The sequence below is a fragment of the Herpailurus yagouaroundi genome, unplaced genomic scaffold (assembly GCF_014898765.1).
Source record: "Herpailurus yagouaroundi ecotype Mexico unplaced genomic scaffold, PumYag 207, whole genome shotgun sequence".
Taxonomy (NCBI): domain Eukaryota; kingdom Metazoa; phylum Chordata; class Mammalia; order Carnivora; family Felidae; genus Herpailurus; species Herpailurus yagouaroundi.
Window position 1 is genome coordinate 5009597 of NW_024412438.1, and position 20032 is coordinate 5029628.

Genomic DNA, 20032 nt, shown 5'->3' on the forward strand with positions numbered 1-20032 from the left:
CAAGGCCACAGCCCCCGGGCCCCACTCACCATGGGACGAGGCCACAGCCCCCCGGGCTCCGCTCACCATGGGACGAAGCCACAGGCCCCCAGACCCTGCTCACCACGGGACGAGGCCACGGCCCCCGGGCCCCGCTCACCACAGGACTAGGCCACAGGCCCCCTGGGCCCCGCTCACCACGGGACGAGGCCACAGGCCCCCCAGACCCCACTCACCACGGGACGATGCCATGGGCCCCCCCGGACCCTGCTCACCCTGGGAGGGGGCCACGGCCCCCCGGGCCCCACTCACCATGGGACGAGGCCACGGGCCCCCCTGGGCCCCGCTCACCACGGGACGAGGCCACGGGCCCCCCGGACCCCGCTCACCACGGGACGAGGCCACGGGCCCCCCAGACCCTGCACACCACAGGACAAGGCCATGGGTCCCCCGGACCCTGCTCACCTCAGGATGAGGCCATGGGCCCCCCGGACCCCACTCACCACAGGACGAGGCCACGGGCCCCCCTGGGCCCCGCTCACCACGGGACGAGGCCATGGGCCCCCCGGACCCCACTCACCACAGGACGAGACCACGGGTCCCCCGGACCCCGCTCACCTTGGGACGAGGCCACGGGCCCCCAGGGCACTGCTCACCTCAGGACGAGGCCACTGCCCCCCCTGGACCCTGCTCACCACGGGACAAGGCCACAGGCCCCCCGGACCCCACTCACCACGGGACGAGGCCACGGGCCCCCCGGACCCTGCTCACCACAGGACGAGGCCACGGGTCCCCCGGACCCTGCTCACCTCAGGACGAGGCCAACGCACAGGAGCGTTCCGAAGGCCAGGCTTCCTCCGGCCACCAGGAAGGTGGGCAGTGGCACCGAAGAGTCTTGCACTAGGAGGAGAGAGAACAGGAGGAGGAATAGGAAACCAGGTGCTGTCAGGACCCGAGGGAACCTCGCCCCGGAGGCCTGCCCTGCTAGCCCACCAGAGCCGGCTCCAGAGGACTCGGCCCAGCCCAGTGCGACCCCGGGGTCCCAGCCCTGGCGAGAGAGGCCCCCCTCCCCCCCACCACTGAACAGCTCTGGCCCCCAAGGCACGGGGGCCCGGCCCCCAAGGCACGGGGGTGCAACAGCCTGGAGGCTTTGGGGACCCCGTCGACGCAGCTCCACTGAGGACGGTGTCAGGGGCTCAGGCAGGTGAAATCAAGCTTTCTCCACTGGGGTGTCACCTGTCACCCTACTTGGTCCTCAAGCCCCAGCCACGTGGACTTCATTTGTCCGCCACGTGCCATGTTCCTGCTCCTTCCGGAGCCCCCGCCCCCAGTCTCCTTCTTCCCTTCCAGAATGCTCTTCCTGCCTGAGCCGTCCAGCCCCAACCAGACCTTTGGCGTCACAAGAGGTGATGCCATTTCCTCTGCGGAGCGACCTCGCTCCAGGCGCCCACGGGCACCTCTCCAGCTGCAGCTCGAGCTCCCGGCAGTGGGACCACAGGTGTCCCCACAGTCAAACCCCCTGCCATGCGGAGCCCGCACACAGCAGGCTCTGTGGGGACCGAAAGAACAAACTGGTTCGTGGGCAACCACGTCCCCTCCCACAGCTGCCACACGGAGCTGGTGCCCGGAGTCCACACTCTGTGGCTGGGCCCGCACACCCTCGCGGCTCCCGGGCTCCTCCAGGCGTGTCCACCATGGGCTGCGATGCCTCCTGACGCTCATCACTTCAAGCGCCCGCTGGACGCGGCTGTCAGGAGCCCAGACCGGGCACCGGCTGCAGGACGGGTGTCCCCACACCCGGCAGAGACGGCTGTGTAACAGAGGCAGTATGACTGGCTTCTTCACTAACACTTCACCGTCTTTGATATTTGTTCCTTCCCTCATTCAACAAATGTTTATTGACTATTTATCGATAGAAGTCTCTGTTCAGAGCCACAGGGATACAGGCTGACAGAAAAGCTCCCGCCTTCCTGGATCTTACACTCTAGTCAACAGAGAGACAAACAAATAAATGTCACGTGACCTTAGCAGGGGCAAGGGCAAGGGCAAGGGCAATGACGACAAAGAAAGCAGAGGAAGGTCAAGGAGTGACGGGTGGGGGCTGGGGGTGGGGCGTCAGACGTAGGACAGGCCCCTAGCAGAGGGCTCTGAGCAGAGGCCTGGCTGTGTAAAGGAGCTGGCCAGGTCAGGGGAAGAGCACACGGGCAGAGCAGGCAGCGTGTGCAAAGGCCCTGAGGTAGAGAATGTGAGTGCAGGCAGCGTGTGCAAAGGCCCTGAGGTACACAATGTGAGTACAGAGCGAGCCACAGGGAGAGTGCACGAGGTGAGGTCTGAGACAGGCACTGGCCCCACAGAGACCAGAGCCCAGATCTGTGACTGCACAGTCGCTCTGGCTGCTGGCTGGAGAGGGTCTGTTGGGGGTTAGGAGGAAAAGACGGGAGACCCGCGACAGCTCCTGAAGTCCTGGCAGAGGGGACGAGTCCCTGGCAACAGCAGGGCTCCGGGACTGGACGTGGGGCAGGGGTAGAAGAGGACGCGCGCTCGACCCCCTCCGCCCGCCCCCGGCCGCCCTGAGCGGCCCAGTGCGTGTGGCACCGGTTCCCAAGACGAGGAGGATGGAAAAGAAGAGACTGGGGCTGGAAAGGGCCGGGGGCATCCAGTGCTCAGTTTCCGACATAAGTATGAAATGCCCAGCGAGCATCAGGCCACGGGCACGTGCCCACTGGGCACTGGGCAGGGAGCCTGGCCATCGACGGACCCACGGACGGCCTTCCCGGAGACAGGGCTGGAGGAGCTGCTCGCTGAGGCCCCTCCCCACCGCAGCCCCTGAACTGCACCCCACCCCCACCCTACCACTTGAGGCCCATTCGAACGGCACCTCCCCCAGAACGTTCTGTGATCGCAGCTGCACACACCCTCGGACATCTCCAAATTCCCCTCGCTTTATCGATGCCTCTGCTTTGGCCGTCTCCACACCGCTCTCCACCGCACTCCCTGCTTCCTCCATCGGAGTCTGACCCCGGGAGGGTGGGGTGGCTTCGGTCCCCCCGAGCCCCCAGCCGTGCAGAACTCAGGCCCAGGTAGTCAGCAGGTCCTTCCCAGGTGCATTGTGGCAGGGCCTGCAACCGGGATGGGGCCTGGGCAGCCAGCGTCCGGTGGGGTGAGGGCTTCCACAGAGAGCCAGGAGCTGTGCTGAGGCCCCAGCCTGCGCTCCGGGAGCCCCACACGTATGGCGGACCCGGGTCCTTCCCGACGCTGGTGAGCTTTCCTGCTCTTGCAGGTACACGGGAGCGGAGCACTCAAATCCAGGCTCCCAGAGAGTTCCGCCAGCCTGCATTCCGTGTCAGACTCCAACCCTTTTGTTTGTATTCTAGGCGAGCTGGGGCGTATTTCACTGATCTGTGCCACTCTCCCTGGGGTTCCCTCAGCCTACGTCAGCCAACGGCCTCAGACGGGGGGGCCTGCAAAGTCGCGTCTCTGTCCCAGCTCCTCCCCTTCAGCAGACTGGCCTTCTGCCAACACTTCCGAATAAGAACGGACGTGATGCCGAGAAGTCCCTGTGCCCCTGATATCACCGGAGTGTGAATACACCCAGTCCTTACCTGGGAGGCTGGTTGCATTTGCGGAATCTCTCAAGAGATTATTTTCATCGTCTCCATTAGTAGTCGGTGCCTAAAACAGAGATCCCCCCTGTAAGCGCGTTTCTGCACGTTCCGCCATCACCTGGGACCAGCTCCGACCTCCTCCTCGGCCCTCTATGGTCCATCCATGGCATCCTTCGCTGTGCCTCGGGGACCTCTCCGCTCCTGACCTGAGCCCCTCGACGTCGGCACCGTCGTTTCGTCATTTGTACCTATACCTCGCCAGCAAGAGGCAGGACTCCCTCCCGGCTGCCTCTCCACCAGGGCTTGGGGCGCGGCACCTCTCCCAAAGGAGAGGCTCCCCGGACAGGCCACGGCAGCACTGTCCCCCGCGTCCTGTGCCCGGGTGCGGGTGCCCCCATCTCCTGGGAGAACCGCGGGCCAGAATCCTGGACCCCCCACTTAGCAGCTCTGTGACCTTGGACAGACCCTGGAGCCCACGTGGGTATCTGTTTTCCTCCCTCGCAGGCACCACCGCCTTAGCTCTGAACCCCGGCTGACGACAGGATCAAACGAGACTGCGGGTACAGGGCTCAGCGCCGGGCGCATCTGGGCCGGCCCTCAGCCAGCGCCCACCCCGCACCTGGCCACACGGCACGGGCTGTACCCGGAGCCTCTTCCGCCGGCGCCTGGGAAGCCCTGCATCGGCCACGTGTGAGGTGCGAGGCCGGGGCTCCCTCCCTGGGCTGCTGGCTCCAGGAGGGGCTGAGCCTCCCAGTTTAGCTGGCCCTCAGGGGATTAAGGACCACAGGACAGGCAGCTGGGTGGGAAATTGGATTACCCAGAGATTTGTTAAGCAGCTTCAGAGGTAATCCTCTTTCCAGAAAATTATGACACCGGGAGCCCTCCGAGGAAAGGCTCAGATGCACCGAATTTGATTCCGAGCTCAGCGGCGTCTCTCAGATCAGAGACGAGACCTCGGCCACGAGGCACAGGGCGTCCTTCGAGCCAGGCCAGCCAACTCCACAGACCACCGTGGCCGCGACTGGCCTGGGACACCCGAACTGCTCTGACCCCGTGGTACAGAGGCTCGAAGAGAGCACGTGACTGGCCCGTGGCCACATTTCCAGTAAGTGGCAGGGCTGGGATCTGAACCAAGTTCCGTCCGGTGCCGGCCCATAATCCCCAGCCCAGGTGCCGCTGCCCTGGCCACTCACCTGCGTGAAGGGGGGCGCCTCCGTCTTGGCTGGGGGGCTCCTGGGTTCTGTGGGCGGAAGAGTCACAATTAACGACGGACAGACCCCGAACTCTCCCAGAGTAAGCGCGTTGCCGTGTTGGCGAAAAGAACGTTACGCTAGAATAAGCTGGTAGCCAGCCCTAGACAATTAGTTATGTAAGTGTATATAAATATTACGTACAAAACCACATATAAATATATAATTAAATTCGTTACATAAATTAAATACTTATAGAAGTTAGGAGATAGCCATAGGTTGCAACGGTCTTTAAAAATAAAGGAGAAAAATGTTGAGAATATAGTTACACAAAAAATACAAGACAAGGGAGGCTCATACGGGCTGATGTAAAGTCCCTAAAGAAAGAGATTTAGGGGCGCCTGGGTGGCGCAGTCGGTTAAGCATCCGACTTCAGCCAGGTCACGATCTCGCGGTCCGGGAGTTCGAGCCCCGCGTCGGGCTCTGGGCTGATGGCTCAGAGCCTGGAGCCTGTTTCCGATTCTGTGTCTCTCTCTCTGCCCCTCCCCAGTTCATGCTCTGTCTCTCTCTGTCCCAAAAAAATAAATAAACGTTAAAAAAAAAAAAAAAAGAAAGAAAGAGATTTAGTCCACGGTCATACCACCCTGAGCACGCCCGATCTCATCTGATCTCGGAAGCTAAGCAGGGTTGGGCCTAGTTAGTACGTGGATGGGAAGAAAGATTTATATCACTGTTTATTATACATTATATACATACATATATATTTACACACGGAGCAAACAAACAGAACAAGTCACTGCATGGAAGCACTATTGACATTAAAAAAATTTTTTTTAATTTTTTAAATGTTTATTTTTGAGAGAGAGAGAGAGAGACAGAGCGTGAGTGGGGGAGGGGCAGAGAGAGAGAGAGACAGAGGATCCAAAGGAGGCTCCAGGCTCTGTGTTGTCAGCACAGAGCCAGATATGGGGCTCGAACCCAAAAACCATGAGATCATGACCTGAGCCCCCCAGGCACCCCAACATTTTAATTTTCTTCTATTCACCTTTCACAATAAAAAATAGTTAAGTTCTCATCCGCCCGGGTGGGTTTGGTAGGCTTTGCCCAGTAAGGGACATGGTCCAGGCACACAGGAGGCCCCCCCCTTCCTGGGAACGGTATTTCTGCAGACCCCCGCCCCCCCCCACCCCGCCACAGGAGGCCAGGCATCGAAGCACGAGCACCAACAAGAGGACAGGCCTTGCGGCAAGCGTGGGCCCGAGGGACCAGGGCCTGAACTGTGACAGGCCACGGGTGGAATGCTCTGGGGTTTAAATATTTTCTTTCCAGCCCATCATTTTTCCGTTGAGAAGTTAAAAACACTATGGAAACAGTTTACACAAAGATACGGAGCCTAACCTGAACCAGGAGTAGAATACGGGGACAGAGGAGGTGACCACGCTTCTGCTCAGGAGGGAATGTCCAGCAGGACAGTGCTGTCCCCAGGAGGGGAGGAAACACACAGCAGCGGCCCTGGAGGGGACACCAGAGCATGTTCACCGTCCCATTGTGCAGAGGAAACGGAGCCCAGAGAGGGAAAGCAGCTAGTCCAAGATCACACAGCCAGTCAGCCCGAGATCAGCCTGGGGAAGACGGGGAGGAGCCAGTGCCTAGCGGAGAACATGCAGGTGCACAGCGGGCGACGGCCGGCCGAGCACAGGGCACGGGGCACTAACAAGAGCTAAAACCAGGAGTCGGGGCAGCCCTGCCGGGACATACGGCTGACCACAGACGGCCACTCTGTCCAGGGCTTCCCAAACCCAGCCACGTTCCCTTCCTGTGTGGCTCTTTACATCCCATCCTGGGTCTGTGGCCTCAGAACCTCGGGGCTGGGACCCAGATATCGGGGGTTTTAAAGGCTCTACAGGCGCGCCTGGGTGGCTCGGTCGGTTAAGCATCCGACTCTTGGCTTCAACTCGGGTCGTGATCTCAGGGTCCCGAGTTCAGGCCCCTCATCAGGCTCTGTGCTGACAGCACGGAGCCCTCTCGGGATTCTCTCTCTCCCTCTCTCTCTGCCCCTTCCCAGCTCGTTTTCTCTTTCTCTCTCTCTCTCAAAATAAACAAACATTAGCAACAAAATACCTTAAAATTAAGTCTCACAAAATGAGACTTTTTAAAAGTCTCAGGTGGGGGCGCCTGGGTGGCGCAGTCGGTTAAGCGTCCGACTTCAGCCAGGTCACGATCTCGCGGTCCGTGAGTTCGAGCCCCGCGTCGGGCTCTGGGCGGATGGCTCGGAGCCTGGAGCCTGTTTCCGATTCTGTGTCTCCCTCTCTCTCTGCCCCTCCCCCGTTCATGCTCTGTCTCTCTCTGTCCCAAAAATAAATCAACGTTAAAAGTCTCAGGTGACCTTGATGACCATGGGGCCCTGATTCAGACCATTCTGTCCCCAGAGAGAGAAGGTAAAGTCTTTTGCGTTGTTCTGAATAAAACCCATTTCCACTTTACAGACGGACACACTGGGGCTCAAGGGCAGTGAGGCCAAGACCACCAGTAAAGTATCACGAACGTTGCCGGCACCAGCCTTTGTGGACGGCCACGACGCACCAGCCCCGAGGGGTCCAGGCGCCTTCAGCTCTGTCCCGTTTTACACTCAGCGTCCCCAGGAGGCAGGCACCGTGAGCTCAGGTTTACAAAGACACTGAGGCTCAGAGAGACGTTGCCCACATCAGGGAACGCACTGTGTTCTCCTGTTTAGGCAAAAGCATTTGTATTTCCTAACGTCTCCCTCCGGCCGGCGAGTTGGGCGAGAGAAAGAACGCACACCCGTGTCCCCATATCCCCGTGTCCCCGCAGCTCCGTATCCCTGTGTCCCTCACGTCCCCGTATCCCCGTGTCCCTCGTGTCCCCGCGACCCCGGCAGTGGCTGTGGCGTAACGAGAGCCTGCATTTACGGAGCACCTACCACGTGCCAGCCTCCTACTTCACATGACTTCACAAGTCCAGGCTTCAGGACAGCACTCGGTCACTCTGTCACAGTCTCGTTACTCACCCCCATTCTACAGATGGGGAAACAGCCACAGGGACGTTCAACAACTTGCCCAGTTTTGTAAGAAGTGACAAATCTTTCTGGCTCTAAGAACGCACTTTTTTTCTTTATTTTAAAACCATCTCTAGATTGAACATTTCTCAGATTCAGAGTCTATATCTTACTCATCTCTGTGAACCTAGTATTTAACACATTTTTCTCAAGAACCGTGTAGTTAGTAAAATTTCGATTATGGAAAAGCACTTAGGAAAAAGACTACTTGAAACATGAAGCGTGTTGCCACTGCGGGTTTTCCTTGTGTGACTATTTCCGAGGCGACAGGAGGCACTTTCACATTCCTAACAAAATTAGTGAACACACATGAGTTTTGGGCGTTTTTTTCACACGAGTTCTTAAAACAAGAAACTTCTTTCCGTTAACTTGAGGGTTGGTCTGAGTCTGTCTGCTCGGGTTTTGGAACAGAGAAGTCCAGGGTAAAGAAGGCAGAGGCCTTCAGGACCGATAAACAGATAATCTGGTCAAGACACCAAACCTCTCTTAGACACCGTCTCCTCACTTCTGAGCGAGGCGGACAGCTTGCTCCGGGACGGATCACCTGAGATCACACGCGCCGAAAGTACCCCAGCCTGGTGCACGATATTTGTTTTAAAACGGACCTGGGGTGCCTGGGGGGCTGAGTCAGTTGAGTATCCAACTTCAGCTCAGGTCATGATCTCGCAGTTTGTGGGTTCGAGCCCCTCGTCGGGCTGTGTGCTGACAGCTCGGAGCCCGGAGCCCGCTTCGGATTCTGTGTCTCCTTCTCTCTCTGCCCCTCCCCCGCTCACACGCTCTCTCTCAAAAATGAATAAACATTAAAATAAATAAATGAATGAATAAATAAATAAATAAATAAATAAAAACTGACCTCAGAATTGGGAACAAGGAACGTAACAAGTCCTGGGGGCGGGGGTTGCCTGGCTGGCTCAGTGGGTTAAGCGTCCACCTCTTGATTTCAGCTCAGATCACGATCTCTCAGTTCGTGAGTTCGAGCCCCACCTCAGGCTGTGTGCTGGCAGCTCAGAGCCTGCTTGGGATTCTCTCTCTCCAGTCCCTCCCATGCACTCTCTCAAAATAAATAAAGAAACTTTGTAAACATTTTTTACAAAATAATAACAAGTCCTGGGGCTGTGACGCACGGTACAGCGACCACAGTGAACAGTGCCCACATCGCTTATTTGAAAGTTGCCGAGACTGGATCTTAGAAGTTCTCATCACAAGAGACACACTATCTGTAACTATGTGTGGTGACGGACAGACGGTGTGATCATCATTCAGCAACATATACAAATACCAAGTCATTAAGTTGTACCTCTGAAACTAACGCGACATGATATGTCAATTATATCGCAATAAAACCGGGGAGGTGCAGAGAACATACATTTTTTTCTAAGAAAATATTTTTAAATTGCATATTATGACCAGTTAAGGGCAGGGCTCAGGGGTAGGAGTACAGAGAGCGAGACAAGTGGGCCAAGAATAAAAAGCGGAAAAAGGGAGGCCGAGGTTGCAGAGAGGTGAGGGGACAGGGACAGGGGGACGAACCACAGAGCCAGACGCCCGCAGGAAGGGGGCCAGGGGACAGCTGTCTGCAGGGCCACCCACTCTGGGCTCAGTCCCTGCCTCCCACCTGCCTACACAGGCCACAAACCACCCACCAGAAAGTCAATCACTGCCCCTCCCGTGGTGCGAACACCAAAGGCCTCACGGAGGCGCTGACGGTCCCCTGTGGCCAGGCCCCAAGCACCCCTGGGTGGTCTGCAGAGAGCCCCCTAGTCTGAGGCCGCAGGAGAAAACCTCAGGGGAGCAGCTTGGCTGCCGAAGCGTCTCACCCCTTCTTCGTGACACGGTGGAAAATGCCAATACGGCCACAGCGACACTTTACTTAACTATTCGCGTCCTTACTGAGCAAAATTAAAAGTTGGCAACCACAGGGCGCCTGGGGGGCTCCGCCCGTTGAGCGTCCGACCTCGGCTCAAGTCACGATCTCGCGGTCCGGGAGTTCGAGCCCCGCGTCGGGCCCTGTGCCAACGGCTCGGAGCCCGGAGCCTGCTTCGGATGCTGGGTCTCCCCCTCTCTCTGCCCCTCCCCTGCTCACGCTCTGTCTCTGTCCGTCTCTCTCTCTCTCTCAAAAATGAATGAACCTCTAAAGGTTGGCAACCTTATATGGCCCTAAAGCTCTCTTCAGAAATGTCACAGCCGGTGGAGGCCCAGCGCGCAGGAGTGAGTGCACCGGGCAGCGTGCAGGCAGGGCTCACCGGGGCGGCCCCCCCAGGCGGTGGGACACACGTGTGCAGGTGCCTGGGGCCGCCGGAATGGGGAGGTGAGTGAGCGGCCAGGTGTGGGGGTCTGCTGGCCGCCGCCCTGGGAGGCCCCTCGGGGCACAGCCTCTGCAGAAACCTGTGCCCGACGGGCTCCCGAACCCCGGCCGTTCCCACCTGGGCTCGGGGAGGCCCCCAGCTCCGGCCTCGGGACACCCCAAGGGCTCCTGTGCCCGCAAGCCCCAGCACCCGCCTGGGGTCAGGCTGCACGCAGTGAGCATGCTGTGGGAGCGGGTCCAAAGGGCTGCCCAGGCCCCTGCCCCACGCTCGCTCTGCAAAGGGGCTCGCTCGATGCCACCCTGTCAGGGCCGCGGGAGGAGGGGCCTGGAGGGCGGCCTCCCACTCGAGAGGGGCTGACCGCCCCTCTCACTTGGGGGCTCACTTAGCCTCCCGGAGCAGCTCGGGGGGGCGGGGATCCAAGCCGCACGGGCCCTCTCCACCCTGCACCAGCCCCCCCTGCCTGGAACAGGCCTTCCGGCACCTGCCTTATCCCAAGCCACCTTGTGCAGGTGCTGGACCTTCTGCTGGCTGCACGGCCGGCCTGCTGTCCCCTTCTCTGTGGGGACAGTCCCACACACCCTCCAGGACTTGACACAACCCCTCCCCCCACCCCCGTGAAGCTTCCCTGGCTCTGTCTGGGCTGCCCCGCGGTCGCCGCGGCCCCACAACGCCCCGTGTGCGGAAGGACGTCTCCTCTCCGGCTTCGTGCAGACTTTCACCAGGGCTCTTGGTCCCGGCCGGCCTGGCGGCCGCACAAGACAACCACCAGACCTCCAGGCTCCGACACGCCAGGACAGGAGACAGTACGTGCCCGGCCACGAGCAGACAGGCAAAGCGACACTGGGCGTGCTCATCGACACCCGCCTGCCCTGCGGGACCCGGGCACAGAGCACCGAGCAGGGCAGCCGGGACCCACACGCACAGAGGACACGCCGGGCGCGCACGTTGGCTCCCCCGACCCACGCGGGTGTGACGGCACCGGAAGCCGGGACAGACTGGCAGAAAGTACGTCACCAGGAGCATTTCCTTCGGAAAACAGGCTGCAGCTCGTTTTACAGACGACTCCCCGAAGGGAACGAGACGCACCACAGCGTCCCCACTTTCCCCACGGCCCGGCCGAGGCTCTGACGGGTCACTGGCCCTGACTCCACGCTCCACCGTGCTCCCCACGACCCCCGCGTCCCCAGAGGTCAGCACCCCCAGGCCGAGGCCAGGGGGCAGGCGCGGCCTGCACGCGAGGGTCCTGCGCTTGGGGAGCGCCCTGGTGCCAGGGCACAGACAAGCCCAACGGCCCTGGGACTGTGCTGGCGGTGGGGCGCTAACCCTCACTCCCACGGCGCTCCCTGGTGTCCAGCCCAAAGCCCCTGGCACTTCCCCTGGCTCTGCCCTCCACAGCGGGGGAACAGCTGGCCGTCTCTCGGCGTCTTTACCGCTGGGGCTCCGGAGACCCCCCGAAACCACACACGCACAGGACAGGGTCTCCGCGCTTCCGAGGCTGATGCGAGAAGCAGCCAGGTGCGGTGTGTGAGCCCCACGCTTGCTCCAGCCACAGGAACGACGGCGAAAACGTCAGAGGCTGTCCTCGGGGCTGGCGCTCCCTCTGTGGGGACGGGGTCAGTCACTTAAAGAGGGACATCCGCAAGTGAGACCCGGTGCAGGAAAAGGCAGCCAGACGGGGAGCCCCGCGGGTCGGGCCGGCTGCACCACAGCCTGGAAAGAGAAAGGCAGGCGGATGCGGGGCCCGGAGGCCCACAGAGCAGACCAGCTGACGGGCTCGGGTTACCCCGGAGGGCAGCGCTGGGTTGACACGAGGAAGAACTTTCTTCTTGAACAGACACTCCTCCAAAGAAGATGCACCCGTGGCCAGAAGCACACAGAAAGTTGCTCACCACCACTAATCATTACGGAAAAGCAAATCAAAACCACAGTACTGCCTCACAGCCAGTGGGACGGCGAGTCTCAAAACAAACAAACAAACAAACAAACAAACAAACCCGGAAAATAACAAGTGTCATGAGGATGTGAAGAAACTGGAACCCTGTTCGTTGCTGGTAAGAACGCAAAACGGTGCGGGGGCGCCTGGGTGGCTTAGGTGAGCAGTTGAGCGTCTGACTCTTGATTTCGGGTCAGGCCACAGTCTCACGGTTTGTGGGTTCGAGCCCCGTGTCGGGCTCTGCACTGACAGTGCGGAGCCTGCGTGGGATTCTCTCTCTCCCCGTCTGCCCCTCCCCTGCTTGCACCTGCACACACGCTCTCTCTCAAAATAAACTTAAAGAAAGAAGAATGCTTGGGGCGCCTGGGTGGCTTGGTCGGTTAAGCGTCCGACTTCGGCTCAGGTCACGATCTCAAAGTCCGTGAGTTCGAGCCCCGCTTCGGGCTCTGTGCTGACAGCTCAGAGCCTGGAGCCTGTTTCACATTCTGTGTTTCCCTCTGTCTCTGCCCCTCCCCTGTTCATGCTCTGTCTCTCTCTGTCTCAAAAATAAATAAACGTTAAAAAAATTTTTAAAAAAAAAGAGAGAAGAATGTAAAATGGTGCAGCCACTGTGGAAAACAGTCCGATAGTTCCTCAAAAGAATTAAAAATAGAGCTACTATATGATTCAGCAATTCCACTTCTGGGTCTGTACTCAACAGAACGGGAAGCAGGGGACCAAACAGATACATACACATTGTGTTCACAGCAGCATTTTTCACAACAGAGATAAGGTGGAAGGAACCCAAGTGCCCGACCACAGAGGAGCAGTTACGCAAGACGCGGTGTCTTCATACGATGGCCTATTATTCAGCGTCAAACAGGAAGGAGATTCTGACACGTGTTACACAGATGAACTCGACGCTACGGAAACAGGCCAGTCACAAGGACAGACGCAGGGTGTCCACTTATATGAGGCCCGGCAGCAGCGAAACGCATAGAGACGACGGCGACAGCAGGGGCGGGGGCGGGGGTGCTGTTTAACAGGGACAGAGTTTCAGTTTCGCAGGATGAAGAGTTCTGGGACATGGACGGTGTGACAGCCGCACAGCGGTGTGGACGTGGGGACGTACTTTGTACCATTTTAATACACTTACAAACGGTTACCATGTAAATTTTAAGTTATGTGTACAAATTGCACCACGATTGGGGCGCCTGGGTGGCGCAGTCGGTTAAGTGTCCGACTTCGGCCAGGTCACGATCTCGCGGTCCGTGAGTTCAAGCCCCGCGTCGGGCTCTGGGCTGATGGCTCAGAGCCTGGAGCCTGCTTCCGATTCTGTGTCTCCCTCTCTCTCTGCCCCTCCCCCGTTCATGCTCTGTCTCTGTCTGTCCCAAAAATAAATAAACGTTGAAAAAAAAAAAATTCAAATTGCACCACGATTAAACATTTCTAAAGAGAAAGAACTTTCCAACAAAGCAATTTCTTGGAGCCGTTTGCGACCGTCTGAATCCAGTGGTTGAGCGAAGAGGTGTGCGTCCGAAGCATTTCCCGCACACGGGGCTGTGCACAGCTCTCTCCCCTCGCAAAGGCTCCGGGGCCCCGGTCAGGTTCAGCACTCGGAAGATGAGCGTGTTTGGGCTCCAAGTGTGTACAAATCGAACCGTGGACAGGTCACCACAATCTAGCCTGAGGGATGTCCCAATGGGTTTAAACGGTGCCCCTAAGTAAGAGAGAGGACTCAGGCCTCCCTCCCCACCCAAGTCTTTGCGGGAAATAGGCTTTGGGAAGAGGGTCCGGCAGAAACCTGCCTGCTGCCCCTGACGGACGGGTGACGGGAAAAGGGCCGGCGAAGATCTGAGCCTGCACCGGACGTTAAGCGCATCCAACTAGGAACGGCCCACGGCGACTCGTCCGGCTCCCCCGGGACACGAAAGGCAAAGCAGGGGGGAAGCGGGAACGCCGCGTCTCTTCCGGGGTCCCCCCGGGGCTGCGGTGCGAGGATGTGCCAGCCAGGTGGGCCTGGGCAACCGCCTTTTCCCCCTCATTTCTACCTTTTCCTCTTTATCCACATGTCTTCAATAAACGGGTACTGTATTCCCGTTTTTGTTTTACTTGCCTGGAATTTAAGAACGACTCATTTGTTTCGACTGTGCTTCTGTGCTTCAGCCAGAAGCCCGTGTGGAAGCCGTTCCAATGGAAACACTGCGCACAATGGGGTGGGCTGCTGCAGTGGGTAGTGAGCTCTCCACCTCTGGAAGCACTCAACCAGAGGCTGGACGGCCTCTCTACGCACTGCGATCTGAGAAGTTCCTGCGCTGGCTCTGGGTCTGCTGAATCCTAATCGTTCACAGCAAGGAATCAAGATGTCTCAAGACACCTCAAATCGTTTCCTCGGGAGAAAGGCAAGGCAGCTGTGTTGGCCTGCTGCTCGGAGTTCGGGAGGCACCAGCAGAACGAGGAGCATCAGGCCAAGCAGCTTCCTCTGCAAAAGCAGGACTGGAGATGGCAAGTGGGGGACAAGGGCCACTGTTCCCAGAAGCCCTGCTTTGCTTCTTCGCCGTGAGAGCGTACTAACTTGATGAACATTTCGGAAGTAAAGACAAGACACTGGGGGCACCTGGGTGGCCCAGTGGTTGAGCTTCCAACTCTTGATCTCAGCTCAGGTCGTGATCCCAGTGTCATGAGTTCCAGCCCCACGTCCTGCTCTGTACTGATAGTGCAGAGCCTGCTCCGAGTCTGTGTCTCCCTCTCTCTGCTTCTCCCCCACTCTCTCTCTCTCTCTCTCTCTCTCTCAAAAGAAATAAACACTTAAAAAAACATTAACCATGCAGTTACTACACAATACATCTCCAAAAGTATTTAATGTGAGAATGCTCACAGTATCCTCCCCCCACTCACACACATATTTAAGGAAAGGAAAGAAACCTATGAAAATGTTCTCTCTCACTGGTTTTCTCTAGGTGGCAAAAATACTGATGATAATTTTTCTCATATTTTTGCAGAATTTTTCATGTTCTATCACAACCACAGTAATGTCAATCATTCCCCAAAGGCAATTATTTTTACCTGTAATATCTTTTTTTTAATGTTTATTTTTTTTTTAACGTTTATTTATTTTTGAGAGAGAGGGAGACAGAGCATGAACGGGGAGGGTCCGAGAGAGGGAGGCATAGAATCTGAAACAGGCTCCAGGCTCTGGGCTGTCAGCACAGAGCCTGACGTGGGGCTCAAACCCACAAACTGTGAGATCATGACCTGAGCCGAAGTGGGACACATAACTGACTGAGCCACCCAGGTGCCCCCTGATGTTTGTTTATTTTTAAGAGGGAGGGAGAGAGACAAAGCATGAGCTGGGGAGGGGCAGAGAGAGAGGGAGGCACAGAATCTGAAATGGGCTCCAGGCTCTGAGCTGTCAGCACAGAGCCTGACGCGGGGCTCGATCTCACGGACCGCGAGATCATGACCTGAGCCGAAGTTGGTTGCTCAACTGACTGAGCCACCCAGGCACCCCTGCCTTTAACATCTTTTTAAAAATAGGAAATATTAGTAACTGTGGTTCACTAAATACAGCTACAGATTCTCTGAGGCGCCCCAGCTGTGGAGCGATACCCCCCCCCCCCCGCCACCGCCTGCGTCCCAGTGGCCGCAGGACAGCAGCACGCGTCGCCAGGGACCCACAGGCAGCACAGGAGAGGCCAGGCTGGCCTCTCTCCAAAGTGGCTGCTGTTTCAGCACTGGTTTTGGGCTGACTTTGCTAAGACCGGGGTACCCGCCCAAACCCCACTCGGTACCTGTCCACGGGGCGCCCGCGGCCTCCGGGCTCCACGCGCTCCAGGAGCCGTGCCCAAACTCCTCCCGGGCCCGGACCTGCACCCTGTGCCTCGCGCCTCTCCAGGCGTCGTGGATGATGCAGTGATGCTGGAGCTCCTTGACCTGGGGTGGGGGGAGGGGGCTCGGGTCGGCAGCTCCCCGGGGACAGCGTGCCCTCGGCGCCCCACGCCCCGGCTGCACCGTCTCAGGCCCCGTGAGCGACTTGGCCGCACCGTCACCCCTGCGGCCCAGAGCGGGCCAGGCCCCCCGCCCCTGCAGGCAGAAGCTGTATGTCGTGCCCACAGAAGCCCTCCTGTCATACCCACGGCACACCTGCCTCCCCGGGTCACACTCATCCTCCCACACAGAGCCTCAAAGAGGAGGGCCCCATGCCATCATTCCTGCCTGACAGACGGGACGATAGAGGCTCAGAACGGTTCAGGGACTCACCCACAGCCACTCGGGCGGCAACTCACAAAGCAGGACCCGGAGCCGTGTTGTTCTTTCCAGAACCTTCCCACTGCCCCCGAGGAACCAGTGCCCTTCTCCGTCCAGAAGTCGAAGGAGAACTTACCATCCACGTTGTGAACGTCTTCGACCGCTCGGCCCGGTATCGGAGCTCAAACTGCAGCCTGTAGAAGTAGGAGTTCCAGGACGGGGGGTCCCGCCAGGTGACCCTGAGCCAGCGGGGGTTTCCGGGCACTGCAGTGACGGTGACATTGACAGGTGGGTCAGGCTGCACTGTGGGGAAAGAGCAGGCACGCTCGAGCCGAGCCGGGGAGCAGGCAGCACCCCAGCCCAGCCCCCTCTCCCTCCCCCCTCCCCCAGCCCCCTTCCCCTCTGGCAAGTAAGGGCCCAGAGGCACCAGCTCAGCAGACCCCCACAGCCAGCCCCTCCCTGCCCCCCACAAAGTCTCGAGTGGCCCTCGGTCAGAGGGGACAGAGGCAGCTGAGGGCGGGGGTCCCAAAGAGCCTACTCACAGATTCCGTAGCCCTCAAACGTTTGGGGATGGCTGGACTTGCTCCCAGCAGCGTTGCTGACGCACAGGGACACCACGTACAAGGAGTTGTCCCCCTCAGGGACTGCCAGCTGGCAGGAGAAGGTCTGCGGCCCCGGAAAGTACTGGCACGGCTCCTCCGAGTCTCCCATGGGGCTGGTCCCGCTGCACACAGGACGCGCAGCCTCACCACCAGCTCCTGCCCCTTCCGGGAGCGGGGCGGCAGCCGGGCACACCGCCTCCTGCAGGCCGAGTGCTCTTGACCCTCCCCCCCTCCCCCTCCCCTCAGGGGACCAGGACAGCCTTCACGGTCAGTGCGGGGATCAAGGCCAGGCCGGATCACGATCACTATCACCATCACGAGGAGGGAGAGAGTTTCTGGCAGGCTGACGAAATATTCACATATTCGAGGTGAGTCAGATCGGGGCCTACCTGGCTCGGAGGCCTGAGACTTCCCCACTTACAACATGTGTGGGCATGCAAGGCCCCAGCAGCCACTCGCCCTGCCTCAGGGGGACAGATCACTGCTGATTCAGGTTTAGACCCCCGGCCCAGGGCAAATTCTCTCCTTCTGGGAAACCTGCTCCTGCGTTCCCAGTGGGAGTCATCGCCTCTTTCCCTCCAACACCATCCTGCCTCCATCCAGGGTGGGGGTGGAGGGGTGGGGCTCTAGTAAGCGCCTAGCCCAAGGCTCTTGCTGACCTCACCCAGCACTCGAGGGAAGGACCGGGGACCGGGGAGACAGAACAGGGGGTGAGGGTGTCCCCACGTGCACATGCCTCTTCCCAGGGGCCCGTGCCATCCCCGCAGGCGCAGGGCCCTGTGGCGGCTCCCCTCCCCCTTGGTCACTTCAGGAGGGGGCCCAGGTGCCAGCAGCTGCTGGAGGGAAGCATGAGCCGCCACGCAAAGTCCGCCAGCTCAAGTGTCACCTGGGTCAGCCCTCTGCCCCGAGCAGGCTGCGCACGAACACCTGCCAGGCCCCAAACTGTCACCCGAACGACCCGGCTGTAGGTTCCAGATGGTCCCGATTCTCCCTATGGGCCGCGGTGCCTCTGCAGACAGGCAGTCTACACAGCTCTACGTGGAGCCCGAAGCATTAATATTAGCACGCGACACTCTGCCGACAGACCCGGCAGAGACCAGTCCCCCCCGGTGCAGTCACTGCTTGGATTTCCTGACGCTCTGAAAACTCAGCTCAGACTCCCTTGCAAACGCCCGGAGCAAGGGCTGAGGCTCTGGGACTAACCACAGGGTCGTCTTCCACCTCCTGCCCCAGCCCCGCTACCCGGGCCCCAGCCTACTCCTCTCCAGGCCTTTCTAGTGGAAGGAGCCTGATAAAGGCTCCCAGTCAAGGCCGATAAGGAGCCGATAAGGAGCCGGGCCGGCCGCTCTCCCGGCATTGGGACATCTCTCCCTGGGGGCAACGCCCAAGATCTGGCATTTTGAATAAAACCAGACAGGCTGGGATGTGATTCCTAGGAGAGCAACTACCAGCAAGATGGCCTCAAACAAGTTAATCAGTCTCTCAACCTCAGCTTCTCCATCTGCTAAACAAGGAAAATGAAATGACCCCCGCTGGTGGCGTGGCTGGAAGCGCAGCCCTGCCCCGCCCCGGCCAGTCCCCCGCTCGCTCCTCCCCACCCAAAGGATGACTTTGCATTGACGACAAGGATGTCTGGGAACTGCTGGCCGCCAGTGCCCCCCGCGGGGCTGCTGTGGGGGGGGGGGGGGCGCAGTGAGGATGCAGACACACACCCCGACCCAGATACTCACAACTTCCTCACCAGAAGCGTGGCCCTGGTCGTCCCGGAGGGGGGGCTCCGAGGACCCCACTCACAGGCCACCTTGCTGAGGGGGCTCTTCCGGAAGCAGGTGATCTGGGGCTCCTCGGGAGGGGCTGAAGGGAAAGGGTGGCCAGTGTGAGGGGGGCACGGCCCTGAGGCCAAACAGCTCCCCCACACACACTCACTCATTCAATCTCTGCAACAACTGCAAGTAAGTAAAAAATTAACCACATCTGGGGCGCCCGGGTGGCTCATTCGGGTGAAGTGTCTGACATCAGCTCAGGTTATGATCTTGGATCCCGCTGTTTGTGACTTCGAGCCCCGCGTCGGGCTCTGTGCGGACAGCTCAGAGCCTGGAGCCTGCTTCGGATTCTGTGTCTCCCTCTCTCTCTGCTTCTCCCTCGCTCACTCTCTCTCTCTCTCTCTCCCAAAAATAAATAAATATTAAAAAAAAATTAAAAAGGGGCGCCTGGGTGGCTCAGTCGGTTGAGCGTCTGACTTCAGCTCAGGTCATGATCTCATGGTTTCTGGGTTCGAGCCCCACATCGGGCTCTGTGCTGACAGCCTGGAGCCTGGAGCCTGCTTTGGATTCTGTCTCTCTCTCTCTCTCTCTCTCTCTCTCTCTCTCTCTCTCTGCCCCCCCCCTCAAAAATAAATAAAAAACATTAAAAATCTTTAAAAAATTAACCACATTTGCCAGCGAGGACACCGAGGGGACAGAGGTGAAGCCGTGAAGGAGGAGCACTCCAGGCCTCCGGCTGTCAACCCAGCCTCAGGCAGCAGGGTGGGGGCCCTGTCAGCCACGCGCCCCCACCCACGAGGAGCCTCCTCCAGTCTCACTGCTGGCAGATGTCAGTGGGTCTTCCCCTGTAGGTGTCGGGCCAAAGAAATAACAGCAGTTGGAAGGGACAGCTGGGGCGCTCTGAGCACACAACTGACCTTCCACCAGCAAAGGCACAGTTCCAGCCAGGCTGCCGTCGTCGCGGTAACAGGAGTAGTTTCCAGAGTCGCTGAGCTGCACCGACCTCAGAAGAAGCCTCCCTCCCACGCCAGCACCCCGTTCCTGCTGTGAGCCTGGGACCCGATTCCTCAGCAGCCAGTGAATCGTGGCACTGTCTCCAGGCTCCTCGCCCGGGCAGGTCAGGGTCACGTTGGCCCCAGGCCGGGCGGTCACCACATCACTCAGCACCTCTGGGGACAGAGAGGACACCCCGTAAGCCCACAGCAACCAGGAAGGACTCTGCTTCTGACCCGAGAAGCCACAGGAGTCAGAACTGCCCACCTGTTGAGACCGCCCGCCGGCCGGCTCCCCCGGGCCACAGCTACTACCTCGGCCCAATTAGGGCAACGGCCTCCCACCCCCCCCCCCCCCC

At 59.2% G+C, this 20032-nt stretch overlaps 1 protein-coding gene across 1 annotated transcript in view; it reads right to left on the reverse strand.

The window, feature by feature from the left end:
• IL6R (interleukin 6 receptor) overlaps window positions 1-19998 on the reverse strand; it is a gene marked incomplete at its 5' end in the record, with an annotated part of 32786 nt that extends 12788 nt beyond the window's left edge. Inside the window, 8 exons of the mRNA XM_040452356.1 lie at window positions 789-879; window positions 3582-3651; window positions 4778-4824; window positions 15860-16001; window positions 16453-16619; window positions 16859-17040; window positions 18649-18772; window positions 19599-19998. Of these exons, the coding sequence (XP_040308290.1) occupies window positions 789-879; window positions 3582-3651; window positions 4778-4824; window positions 15860-16001; window positions 16453-16619; window positions 16859-17040; window positions 18649-18772; window positions 19599-19998 (1223 nt within the window). The remainder of the gene's footprint in view (window positions 1-788; window positions 880-3581; window positions 3652-4777; window positions 4825-15859; window positions 16002-16452; window positions 16620-16858; window positions 17041-18648; window positions 18773-19598) is intronic.
• Between the last annotated feature and the right edge of the window lie 34 nt (window positions 19999-20032).